This window comes from Triticum dicoccoides, chromosome 7B (genome assembly GCF_002162155.2).
Source record: "Triticum dicoccoides isolate Atlit2015 ecotype Zavitan chromosome 7B, WEW_v2.0, whole genome shotgun sequence".
In the NCBI taxonomy this organism is placed as follows: domain Eukaryota; kingdom Viridiplantae; phylum Streptophyta; class Magnoliopsida; order Poales; family Poaceae; genus Triticum; species Triticum dicoccoides.
Genome location: NC_041393.1, coordinates 698,971,212 through 698,983,466, shown reverse-complemented (window position 1 = coordinate 698,983,466; position 12,255 = coordinate 698,971,212). Strand labels below are relative to the sequence as shown.

Sequence of the window (12,255 nt, the reverse complement as noted above, 5' to 3'; positions counted from 1 at the left end):
AAGACCCCGCGGCCGCCAGCGAGGGCGTAGAGGAGGAGCACAATCGAGGAGAAGCTTCTGCCGCCATGGCTGTCGGGATTCAGATGGGGACGGAGACGGAGACCAGCCCGAGTTGGAGGGGAGGGTTGGGGGAGGAGGTTTTCGGGGGTGCTCTCGCCCTCGCATGATAGAGGAGGGGAAGGAGAAGGTGGAACCTACAGCGGAGACACGACACAAGCCCTATCCTAGAGCGCCTATATAGCGCTTCAGGCACCCTGAATCGCGCTGCCGCTCACGCGGATCGCTAGGTGGGCTGCGGCCCAATGGCATTTACCTGTTGGCTCGTTCGTCTTCTCCTGCGTCACTGATTTTGTAAAAGTTCACAAATTTTGAAAATGTGCTGGGATTTTTCTAAAAGTTCATAAAAGATGAGGAAGCCCATGAAATTTGAAAAGTTTCCAAAAATTTAAAAATATTGAATTTTAAAAAATGCCAAATTAAAAAGAGAATCACGAATTTGAAAAAAAAATCACCAATTTGAAAAAGATAGCTATTTGGAAAAAGTTCACTAAATTTAGACAGTTCATGAATTTGAAAAATAATCCTAAATTTGAAAACAGTTCACGCATTTGAAAAAAACTGAAAATGATAAAAGGAAAACAAAAAAGGAAAAGACGAAAGTAGAAAAAGAAAAATATATAGAAACCGAACAATAATCTATGACAAAGAAAACCAGAGAAACCACCCTGAAAAAATCCAGAGGGAAATGTCCCCCAAACCAGTGCTCGTTTTGGGCCGGCCTGTTATGTGCTGTTTTAGAAAATAGGTTACTAAACTGAGAAAAGTTCATGAACTTAAAATAAAATATTTAATTTAAAAGAAATGCAAAATTAAAAAGAGAATCATGTGTAGGTGTCGGGTATTAATAGGCCTACTCCGAAAGCCCTCACAGAAAATGCGCTGCCAAGTTCGATGCATATCAGCCAGCCCGAGGAGCGTAGCATGAGGCCATCCAGTGAGTGATTTGGACAGAAACCAAACGAACGAAACGACCTACCTACTGCCCCTTTAGGAGTAGAGATGCATGCCTCCAAAAAGTCGGTCATGCGTATTGAGTCAGTCACGGTCATCCACCTTGTCGAGGACATGCTCAGGACTGCAACTTTCTTCCCACTTGCTACCAACCATCATCGTAAACCAAGTAGCTTGATAGTATAACTGCCTCCCCAAACCATGTGCAAGTGCAAGGTTAACATTGGATAGGACAAGAAAACACGTGGTTTCTATTCTGTTATTGTTACAGTATTACTAGCTAGCAGGCAAAACGTACCATTGATTTCTCCAATCTTGAATAAATAGGAGCCCAAGGAGCCAGATTTCCATGGGTATACCGAGAGAAGAAGAGGGAGGAACTTCATTTGGAAACTCTCCTTCCTTCCTTCCGCTTATTGTGCCCAGTCCGGCTCCGGAGTCCCCAAGAACAAGAAGAACAAGGAGGAGAACACATCGATCCAAACGAATGCCATGACCAAGACGATCGAGAGATATAATGGCGTTGGCCTGCTTCTTCGCCCGCTGCGCCTCCGTCCCCGCGCACCTCCAATTTGCAAAGCAGACAAAAATACAACAGTTGCGAATAGGACATAATCTCGCAACCAAGTCCCTGAAAATTAAGAACAAACACCCTCAAGTTCCCATTTCCTTACACTTGCGTTGGATCCACCGGAGTTTCATGTTTTGAATTTGTTTTCGCGGCATTGGCTTATTTTGAATTTGTTTTTCAAGCATTGTCATCCTCATTTTGGGTTCGTTTGTCTCCGGAGTTTCATGTTGACTAGAAGAGTTGAAATTTAGCACAATCTCGCAACCAAGTCCCTGACAATCTCGCGACCAAGTCCCTGATAATTTAGCACAAGCACCCTCAAATTCCCAATTCCTAACAAAAAAGGCAAAAAATTCGACAAGTCGGGTGAAATTTCACCGGAAATTTTGGCAACATAACGCGTCGTTATGTTGGGAACGAAGAATCGCAACATGCTAGCTAGTAATTGTCGCCGGAGCAGGAGGGGACGGCGTAGACACACAAGTCCTCTCCTAGAACGCCTATACAATGCTTCAGGCGCTCGCGTAGATCGGTAGGTGGGCCATGGCCCAATAGCATTTACCTGTTGGCCCATTCGTCACTGATTTCGGAAAAAGTTCACAAATTTTAAAAATGTTCTGGAATTTTTCTAGAAGTTCACAAAAGTTGAGGGAAATTGAAAAGTTTCAAAAAGTAAAATTTTGAATTTTGAAAAATGCCAAATTAAAAAGAGAATCATGGATTTGAAAATTTTCACCAATTTGGAAAAATGGCAATTTTGAAAAAGTTCACTAAATTTAGAAAAGTTCAGGAATTTTAAAGATAATCCTGAATTTGAAAATAGTTCGTGCATTTGAAAAAAAATAAAAGGGCAGCCCGGTGCATGTACCTCCCGCTTGCGCAGGGTCCGGGGAAAGGTCTGACCACTTTGGGTCTATTGTATGTGGCCTTTCCCTGCATTTCCGCAAGAGGCTGTTCCAGGACTTGAAAATAGTTCGTGCATTTGAAAAAAAATGAAAAATGAAAACAAAACCGAAAATGAAAAAAGAAGAAGAAAAAAGGAAAACACGAAAGTAGAAAATTAAAAATATATAGAAACCGAACAATAATCTATGACAAAGAAAACCAAAGAAACCACCCTGAAAATATCTAGAGGGAGAGGCTCGTTTTGTGCTGGCCTGTTGTGTCGTTTTAGAAAATAGGTTTTTTGTAGGGGTAGAAAATAAGTTACTAATTAAACTGGGAAAAGTTCATGAACTTAAAATAAAATATTGAATTTAAAAGAAATGCAAAATTGAAAAGAGAATCATGTGTAGGCACCGGCTACTAATATGCCTACTCCGAAAGCCTTCACACAAAGTGTGCTGCCAAGTTCGATGCATATCAACCCGAGGAGCATAGCATGAGGCGATGGATCGAGTGAATTGGGCAGAAACCAACGAACAAAAATGATCTACCTACTGCCTTTAGGAGTGAGGAACAAAACGCTTTCTTTCTTTCAGGAGAAGAAAAGTAAGGCGATCTCGCCTCCTGCCGCCAGGACGTCTTCCGCCGTCGTCGTCCTCCGGCGGCTCCCCTCCGCTGACGACCTCGGTCGTCGGTGGTGAGGGGGGCCGCCGGATCCATCCGTGTGGATTGTTTTAGGCATTAGTTTCTTAGAATTTTGGGTTGTTCATCGTCATGGCTTCGGCAGTGGCGATGGCGGCGCCGACTAATAAATCTTCAGATCCTTCTCCAACGAGGCGATCCGTTTTTGGGGTGGATTTGGAAACCAGACTGTTCAAGCAAGGATGGTGCGGCGACGACGGCATCCTCGTGGTGGACCTGTGTCCTCCGGCTCCGCCGCTGCGACGACGTTTGCTCCAGCGCCGACGTGGAGCTTGGAAGGTAGTCCAGGAGCGGATGCAGATTGTAGTCTGCATCGACGACATCTAGAAGATGGTGGATCTGGGTTCGTGGTTCGCGGCAGGCAGATATGGTTTCCTCCTCCAACATCTTAGTTGGACGGGGGTGCCAGATCTGGAGTTCGATGACGTGTCCGGGGTGTTGCCCCGGCCTGGTTCGTTCAACGGCAATGGCTTCGTCTTTATTGGCGAGCCACCTTGGAGGTCCGCAAAGCTGCATATCAGCGATGGAGCCGTGTCGAGCTCGGGTGTGGAGGTGATCCGTCATGTTCTCCTTTGGTGGCTGCTATGGTGGTGCCATAGGCAGGTGACGGGCGTTGGTGTCAAGCTCAGAGGATTCTTCAGTCTTGTTTGTAATTTTACTTCTTGGCTGGTGTTCCTGTGTGCAAAGGCTAGCGTTCTGCTGTCTTTTCAGTTTTGTCAGGTCGGTATGTACGTGACTTGTACTATGATCCATATGATATAAATGTGACACATATTACCATGCAAAAAAAAAACTGCCTTTAGGAGTAGAGATGCATGTCTCCAAAAAAATCGGTCATGCACTTTGCTATCAACCATCGTCATAAACCAAGTAGCTCGGTAGTATAACTGTCTCCCCAAACCATATGCAAGTGCAAGGTTAACGTTGGATAGGACAAGAAAACAGGTGGTTTCCCTTCTGTTATTGTTACAGTATTTACTAGCTAGCAGGCAAAACGTACCATTGATTTCTCCAATCTCGAATAAATAGGAGCCCAAGAGCCATATTTCCATAGGTATACCGAAGAAGCGGGACGAATTCCATTTGGAAACTCTCCTTCCTTCCTTCCGTTCATTGTGCCCAGTCCGGCTCCGGGGTCCCCAAGAACAAGACCAGGAACAAGGAGGAGGAGAACACATCGATCCAAACGAACGCCACGACGGAGACCATCGTGAGATAAAATGGCGTCGGCCTCCTTCTTAGCCCACTGCGTCTCCGTCCCCGCGCACCTCCTGGCCATCCCCACGCCGCTCGCCATCACCACCTGCAGGTAAGTATCCATACAACCGATCCTGGATCCTTTCGGTTCCGATCTGCTTCATGCTCCATCTCAAATCTGACCTGCAGGCTGCGGCGGCTTGGCGCCGCGGGAGCGAGGCCGGTGTGCGCCGCCGGGAGGATGCTCGGCTCCGTCAGGTCGGTCATGGTGATCCATCGAGTCGAATGACAGGGTTTTTATCTGTGTATTTACACGATTGTTCCTCCTTCTCGCTCCAGATACGGCACCGGAGCGGCGTTGGGCCCCAAGCAAGCGGATGCGGGGGTGGCCGCGGTGCCGCCGTCGGTCCCGGTGCGCGTTGCCTACGAGTTGCAGCTGGCCGGCCACCGCTACCTCGACGTCAGGTAGCACATGAAGGCGAACCCCTTAACCACACCGCTACCTCTGTACTGTCAACTACTGTAACAGCAGAAAATAAATAAAAAAGATGGCCATTCAACGTAATCCCAGATAATTGCAAATTGTAAGAATTCGTTGCATCCATCGGAAAGGGGAATGGCTAGCTCGGTAGATCGGTTTTGCTGATGCCTTGTCTCTGCAGAACGGAGGGCGAGTTCGGCGGCGGGCATCCGGCAGGAGCGGTGAACATCCCCTACATGCACAGCACCGGCTCAGGTAATTAATTTGATCCACTTCAGGACCAATGCTAGCAAGATCAGTTATAGTTAATCATCTAGTCCAACGCAGCAGGTGCTGTATTTTTGGCCCAGAGTGGTTTCAGAATATGAACATCCACCCTGACAAATCAGGGTAGGCAGCGCTGCAGTGGGCAGGTGTATAAATCTGAATCAGGGCACGTGAATGCACGTGAATTGTGGTGTTTCTCTTGGCGCCGCGAATGGGGTGTTGTTTATTGTTGCTTGGGACCATGATCCGGAGCATTTTACGGTGGCCGATGAATGAATAATTGTCCTACCTGACATAGTTTACCTTGTCTGCTCCGACAAAATTTTAATTCCCATTGGCAGGGATGGTGAAAAACTCGGGCTTTCTAGAGCAAGTGTCGGCGATATTCAGGAGGGAAGACGAGATCATCATCGTACGCCTTCCACTGATACGAAACACGCTTGGTTTTTTTTGATTTCTTTTGGGTCATCATATCCTCCTTAAATTCAAACTTTGCTTGTAAATTACAGGGATGCCAAAGTGGCAGGAGGTCTCTCATGGCAGCTACCGAACTCTGCTCCGCCGTAAGCACGTCAATGACAATCCATGTCATCGTCGCTGTTGTTTCATAAATTGCTCTCCCTGATTTGTGTCATGTAACTTTATCAGGGTTTCACCGGCGTGATCGACATCGCCGGAGGGTTTTCTGCTTGGAAGGAGAACGAGCTGCCGACCAATCAGTGATGTCGTCGACTTCTCTGAATGTGTCCCAAACATTATATAATCTGTCTTTAGGCTGCTCTGCTCCAAGGTTGTAACCGCTATGGTCATCTTGATCTCGGATTCAAGACGGTACGAATAGCGCACTGAATAAACTAATGGAGCTTCATATAATGAGAAAAGTCCACATTTCAACCCTGAACTAACCACGGCGTTTGATTTTCAACCCTCAACTCTAAAATCCGTCGGATTTCAACCCTGAACTAACCACGGCGTTTGATTTTCAACCCTCAACTCTAAAACTGGTCGGATTTCAACCCTGAACTTGTCACACTGTCCACTTTACCCCCCTTGACTCGGTTCCTGGCAAGTCAAGTGGTTTTGACCTGGTCAAAGCTGACTGGACAGCCTAGTCAGCATGCCACATGTGAATGGGCCAAGCCCTATCCCCATCTCTCTCCCTCCGTTCCAGACCCGAGTCCCCGACCCACTCCACCCCGCCACCGCCGCCTGGACACCGCCATCGCCCGGTCTCCAGGAACGCCGCCGCTCGCGGCCACCACCCCGTCGTCGCCGCCTGGGTCTGCCGCCACCCGCGGCCACCACCGCGCCGCCGCTGCGGCCTGGGTCTCCAAGAATGCCGCCGCCCGCGACCACCACCCCCACCGCCGGACACGGAGACCGGCGGTGCCGCCGCACCGCGCAGGTCCACCTCTCTTTCCCCCTCCTCCCTCCATTTTCCCTCCCTTACTCCCTCTATTCCAAATTTCCCGGCGAGCTGTTGCTAACCCTAACCGCCGGCGAGCTTAACCCTAGCCGCCCGCGAGCTGCTCCATCCCTAGTTTATTTTGTCCCTCTCTATTGCTTGAACGCTAGTAATTTTTTGTCGTGTTTTTATCTCTTGTAGATTGAATGGGCCCTCTGGATTTCTTGGTTTTGTGATTCCAATTCAATGGTACATTTGTGCGTGAGGATCAAAATCTGGAATATGTTGGAGGCACGGAGGAAATTGCTCATGTCGAGCGGCACGGTTTGTCCTTGGGCACTATCATTGTTAATCTAAAAGTGCATTATAGTGTTGCTCGACGAGGAGAAATCATGATGCTGCATTGGTTATGTCCTGGAAAACAATTGTCTGATGGATTGATGGCATTGGTTGATGAATTTTTTTTGAAGCACATGCTCTCATATGAAACAGATGGAGGTGTAGTGGACATATATGTTGAAGACATTTGTAGTAGTAATGAGTGGGTCGGGGACTCGGGTCTAACTGAGGGAGAGAGATGGGGATAGGGCTTGGCCCATTCACATGTGGCATGCTGACTGGGCTGCCCAGTCAGCTTTGACCGGGTCAAAACCACTTGACTTGCCAGAAACCGAGTCAAGGGGGGTAAAGTGGACAGTATGACAAGTTCAGGGTTGAAATCCGACCGGTTTTAGAGTTGAGGGTTGAAAATCAAATGCCGTGGTTAGTTCAGGGTTGAATTGTGGACTTTTCTCTCATATAATTGTTCTAGCATATGTGCAAAATGTTGGCACAATTAGAGATTATGAGCCTGTTCAGTTTTCCTTTCGATGCCTTCTGTAAATTGTGCATTATGTAAACCTAATCAGATCAGCGTAAACATAGCTGAACAATTTTAAGTTCTGATGATGTACATGTGCCTCAACCACTGGTATCAGAGACAGAGTACACCATGTGGGCACTGAATCTGAACTGAAAATAGCAATATACAACTTGAACCATGACATGGAATGCAGTTGTTCAACGGCCCTTCCCAAAAGCAAAGAACACTGTTCCTTGAGAGACCGAAAGGAGGATGAAGAAGCAAAGCACAAGCCCCCACCTATAGTGTGCCTATGCATAAAGAAATTAACCCCGTTATTAGAATAAACACACTTGTTATGCACGATATTTGAAGCTATCTTAGAGCATCCACAACGCTAGGCGCTTATCTAGTTGCTTATAGAGAAAACAAAGATCAGGAAATTAGAAAAGCATCTAAGCGCCCTCTCATCCTTCTTTTTTGCCAAAAAAAACCCTCTCCGATCTACATTGTCAACCGTGAGATACACCTCCAGTCAGTTGGGCACGATCCGATCTACATGGCGTCTGACACTCTGAACTTCGGATCAACTACCGGATGTGCTAGCCGGCTTCGATTCATCCGCGTCAGCGATGCACCAGCCGCCGACCACTATCTCCACCGAGCACCGAGCGATCTCCTCCGACCACACGCCGCGACCCAAGTCGTACATCTACATCGTGCCTAAGAAAAAAAATCTTCATCGTCGAGCACACTAGGAGAAGCAACATCGATGTGCATCACCGACACGTCAGGCCGGTGTGGAAAGCTATGCAATTCTTTAACGATTTCTCCGGCACGACAAGGCATCGACACTTCGTCGCCGTAGGGACGCTTTCAAGCGACGCATCATCGTCGACACGCTACTGCAACGCCATTGCCGACACTTCATCGCCAAGGTCGTCAACACATCACCGCCACCGCCTCTACAACCTCGTCCACAAGGATGGACATGCGTCCTCTGGCACTAGTGCTGCAAGACGTGCGGTATTGACCGCATCCAACAGCTAAGACTACATCAACACACCGGCATCACTCCTGTGAAAGCCACTACAACCGCGCACACGGTCCCGGTAAAACCGTTGGGTGCTCGGCCGGCTTCCTTCAGTGTTGGCCAAACTGGTGGTCTCACCTACAACCACGCCCTCTAACATCCGCAAGACGCCCGCGACCAAGACCAAGAAAAATTCTTGCCTCTGCCGTGTTAGAAGTTTCATGAGCTCGGAAATATCGAATAGCTCATGTAGAAGAAAAAATTACACTTGATTTAAGTCAAGTCTTCTATGTGCCAACTTAATTGGTCTTACAATTAATTTTAGTGCTTCTGTCGTGTTTTCACTGTAACTTCAACTTGTTTCGAATACTTGCGCTAGCGGAATCAATCTCCTCGACCACAAGACAAACAAGGAGTACTTTAAGGTGTGTCTAGGTCTCAGTCGATTGAGACTTAACCAAGTCTCAGTCAAGTGATATACTTAAGTTAGTATAAAGTTGGGTCATCTATTTTGAAACCGAGGGAGTAGTATATAAGAAGAAAAAGAAAAAAGAGAAAACAAATTTTGCACGGATCTCCATGCAGGATCGAAGAAATATAGCATCGACTAAGACATAACGAAATCTAAGTCCAGTAAGACTTGGCAAAACTGTACTTCAAATTGTCATGAAAAATGTTAGCTTTGCCATGTCTAAAAATCTGACATAAGATTTTCAGCGCTTTGGTTTGCAAAACTATAGCATGATTGATGTGGGTGCGTGGTCGCATGAGGACATGCATGGATCACGTGGACCAAAAACAAATACAAGTTGTGTGAGGACAAGATCTCTGCCCGTCCCATCCTTATCGATCCTGGACGCACGCTGGTGCCAGCGAACCAACCCAATCCACAAGCAAGCGAAGCAAAAGCGAAAATGGTGAGCGTGGTGTCGTCGCGCACCGTGAGGCCACCGCCGCGGCCGCGCCGCCGCATCCCGCTCACCACCTGGGACGTCCCCATGCTCTCCGCCAACTACATCCAGAAGGGCCTCCTCTTCCACAAGCCCACGGGCCAGCTCCTCTCCACCACCGCCCAAGTCGTGGACCACCTCGCGGCCGCCCTCGCCGACGCGCTCGTCGACTACTATCCCGTCGCCGGCCGCTTCGTAACCGACCGGCACTATGGCGGTGAACACGGCGACGTTGTGGTGGGATGCTCTGTCGCCATCGACTGCGACGGGCAGGGCGTCCAGGTTGTCCACGCCGTGGCCGACGAAGGCATCTCCATGGCGGACGTGATTCCTCCCGACGCAGACGTGCCGGTCGTGGTTCAGTCATTTTTCCTGCTTGATGGAGCCATCAACTATGACGGCCGCGACCACCCGCTCCTCGCCGTGCAGGTCACCGACCTCGCCGACGGCGTCTTCGTTGGCTTCTCCTACAACCACGCGCAGACGCGCTCTCCGACGGCACCGCCTTCTGGGGCTTCATCAATGCCTGGGCCGAGATCGCGCGTGCCAGGCTCCTCGGATCCCCGCAAGAGCAGCCCTTACGCCGGCCCTTGCTCGACCGCTGGTCGCCCGATGGCGGAGCCGCGGCGCCGGTCGTGCTGCCGTGCACGGAAGTGTCGGACCTCATCGAGCGCACCCCACAGACGCCGCTGCGCGAGCGGATGCTCCACTTCTCGTCGGAGTCGCTGGCGGCGCTCAAGGAGCGGGCACGCAAGGAGCTCCTGGCCACCGGCGACGCGCAGGGTGCCGCCGCCCTGACCAGGTTTCAGGCGCTGACCTCTCTCCTATGGCGTTGCATCACCCGCGCACGAAAGCTGTCGCCGGAAAAGGAGACCACGTGCCGCGCGGCCATCAACAACCGCGGGCGGCTCCGGCCACAGCTGCCGACGGAGTACTTCGGCAATGCCATCAGCACCATCTGCGCGGAGGCGGTGCGCGCACCGGAGCTGCTGGAGCGCGGGCATGGCTGAGCAGCGGCAGCCGTCGGGCGCGCGGTGGCAGCGCACACAGACGCGGCCATCAGGGAGCGGGTGGCGGCCTTGACGGCGAAACCACCGGCGAAAGACCCGCCGGCGTACATGATGAGCTGGCACGATCCATGCGGGACGCTGATGGGGAGCTCGCCGCGGTTCGATATGTTCGGGTGCGACTTCGGGTGGGGGAAGCCGGTGGCGGCGCGGAGCGGCAAGGCGAACAAGGTCGACGGAGGCACGTCGTTGTACCCATGTCGGGATGGGGGAGGCGGCATGGACGCGGAGCTCACGCTCACGTCGGAGCACATGGCGGCGCTCGAGGAGGACGAGGAGTTCTGGATCGCCGTCTCGCCGGACGCGCCGGTGCTGGAGAGGAAAGCTTGAACGGGGGTGAGGTTGGAGATGATGACCCTCTGTTCCGCAGTGATGCCGGGGCCATGCTCGCCTTGCCGTGTCGTGGTGACAACGACTCGGGCTGTTGGCCGCCGTCTATTACGCGCCGGCATCGGTCTGTACTACTCACTCTGTAGTCATGATCTTTTCCGACTTTTTTCTTCTATTTCTATGATTTGCGCTCTTGCTAAACCCAAATAATAAGTGCCATACGTGCAGATACTTTTGAAACTAAAGTTGTCATCTAAAAATAAAAAACAAACCAAAAGGAAATTGAAACCAAAAGCAAATAAAATAGACAAATTAGGCAAAATAGGTGCATAATTTCATTTGAACAGAGCAGACATAGTAATAAATTACCTCTGTAGCTCTCTCTTTTCTCCCTCTCTTGCCAAGATGTGATTTTGTTTTTTTTGTACTATCTCCATTCTTAGAACAAGAAGTTTTATTGTGCCCCTTACCACCACAAGATCCACAAGTTATCTGAATGACGTGCTTGCTCAGTTTCTTACCCTTTGGTGCTTCACCCTCTTCTCTCCTTCTATCATTATTCTTTTTCCTTTGCCCTGGCATGGCAATGTAGCCAGGTGCAACTGGCCTAGGGTTTTGGGACACGGGCCATTTTTCCTCTCCTTCAACAGGCAGGAGGCAGTGCTCATACATCTTTTTGAAAGTTTCAATGGAGTAGCAGTTGTCAATGTAATCTTCCAACTTTCTCCCACATTTATAGATAGCACATATGGCATGAGTGCAAGGCAATGCTGCCAACTGAAAGTAACCACAAGAACAAGTCCTATTGTCAAGATTTACTGTGTACCTCCTGCCTCTCCCAGTCAGATGCTTGACCTCAAAGCCCTCCTTGCCATTCCAGAGGACCTCACAAAATTGAGTTCTCTTGATACTAGCCTTGAGTTTTTTAAAAATGTTTGGGCAAATTGTGCCCTTCCAGTTGTCACTTTTGGCTCTGTGCTCTTGAACTCTAACATATAATTTCTTCCTGATCTTCTCTTGCTGTGAAATAATGGGGTAGAACCTAGCTTCTATAATAGCATTGTTGAATGATTCACAAAGGTTGTTGTCAACTGATTCACATTTTGCCCCAACTGGAAAGAAAGCCCTAGCCCAATGCTTGGGCTCTGTCCTCATGATATCCTTTGCACCATCAGGAGTAAGTTGAGCTAGCTTGGCTTTGTTGTAGTTAAAATCTTCCCTGTTTGAAGCCTTTGCAATGGCCCAGAACCTTTTCTGCAACTCATCGTCTTTGTGTTTCTTTCTCCAATTGGCATAAATGTGCCTAGCACACATCCTATGCTCTGCCCTAGGCAAGTAGTCTCTCATGCTTATAATTAGGCCCTGCAAAAAGAGACAAATGTTAGCAGCAATTAAAAATGCATATCCAAAAAAAGACATTAATATTTTTTGTCCTAGGCATTAAATAAATTTTACCTTTTGTTGGTCAGAAATAAAGACCCACCCAGCACCTTGATCATTAATGTCCAAATCTTT

General features: G+C 49.1%; 1 protein-coding gene and 1 pseudogene across 1 annotated transcript; both read left to right on the top strand.

Moving 5' to 3' along the window:
- The first annotated feature begins 4,214 nt into the window (after positions 1–4,214).
- On the top strand, positions 4,215–6,002 carry LOC119341714 (thiosulfate sulfurtransferase 16, chloroplastic-like). Its single transcript, XM_037613575.1, has 7 exons — positions 4,215–4,478; positions 4,556–4,624; positions 4,706–4,831; positions 5,029–5,102; positions 5,456–5,526; positions 5,624–5,677; positions 5,763–6,002. The coding sequence occupies exons 1-7, from the start codon at positions 4,390–4,392 to the stop codon at positions 5,835–5,837; spliced, it is 558 nt and encodes a 185-aa protein (XP_037469472.1). The 5' UTR covers positions 4,215–4,389; the 3' UTR covers positions 5,838–6,002.
- Positions 6,003–9,186: 3,184 nt separating this feature from the next.
- Positions 9,187–10,961, top strand: LOC119335731 (annotated as a pseudogene).
- The last annotated feature ends 1,294 nt before the right edge of the window (positions 10,962–12,255 follow it).

What these genes read in the sequence shown, in the direction of transcription:
- LOC119341714 (XM_037613575.1), top strand. Translation starts at nt 4,390, where the DNA reads ATGGCGTCGGCCTCCTTCTTAGCCCACTGCGTCTCCGTCCCCGCGCAC. An exon ending in AGGATGCTCGGCTCCGTCAG is followed by an intron (nt 4,625 to 4,705) that starts GTCGGTCATGGT and finishes TTCTCGCTCCAG; the next exon opens with ATACGGCACCGGAGCGGCGT. An exon ending in CACCGCTACCTCGACGTCAG is followed by an intron (nt 4,832 to 5,028) that starts GTAGCACATGAA and finishes TTGTCTCTGCAG; the next exon opens with AACGGAGGGCGAGTTCGGCG.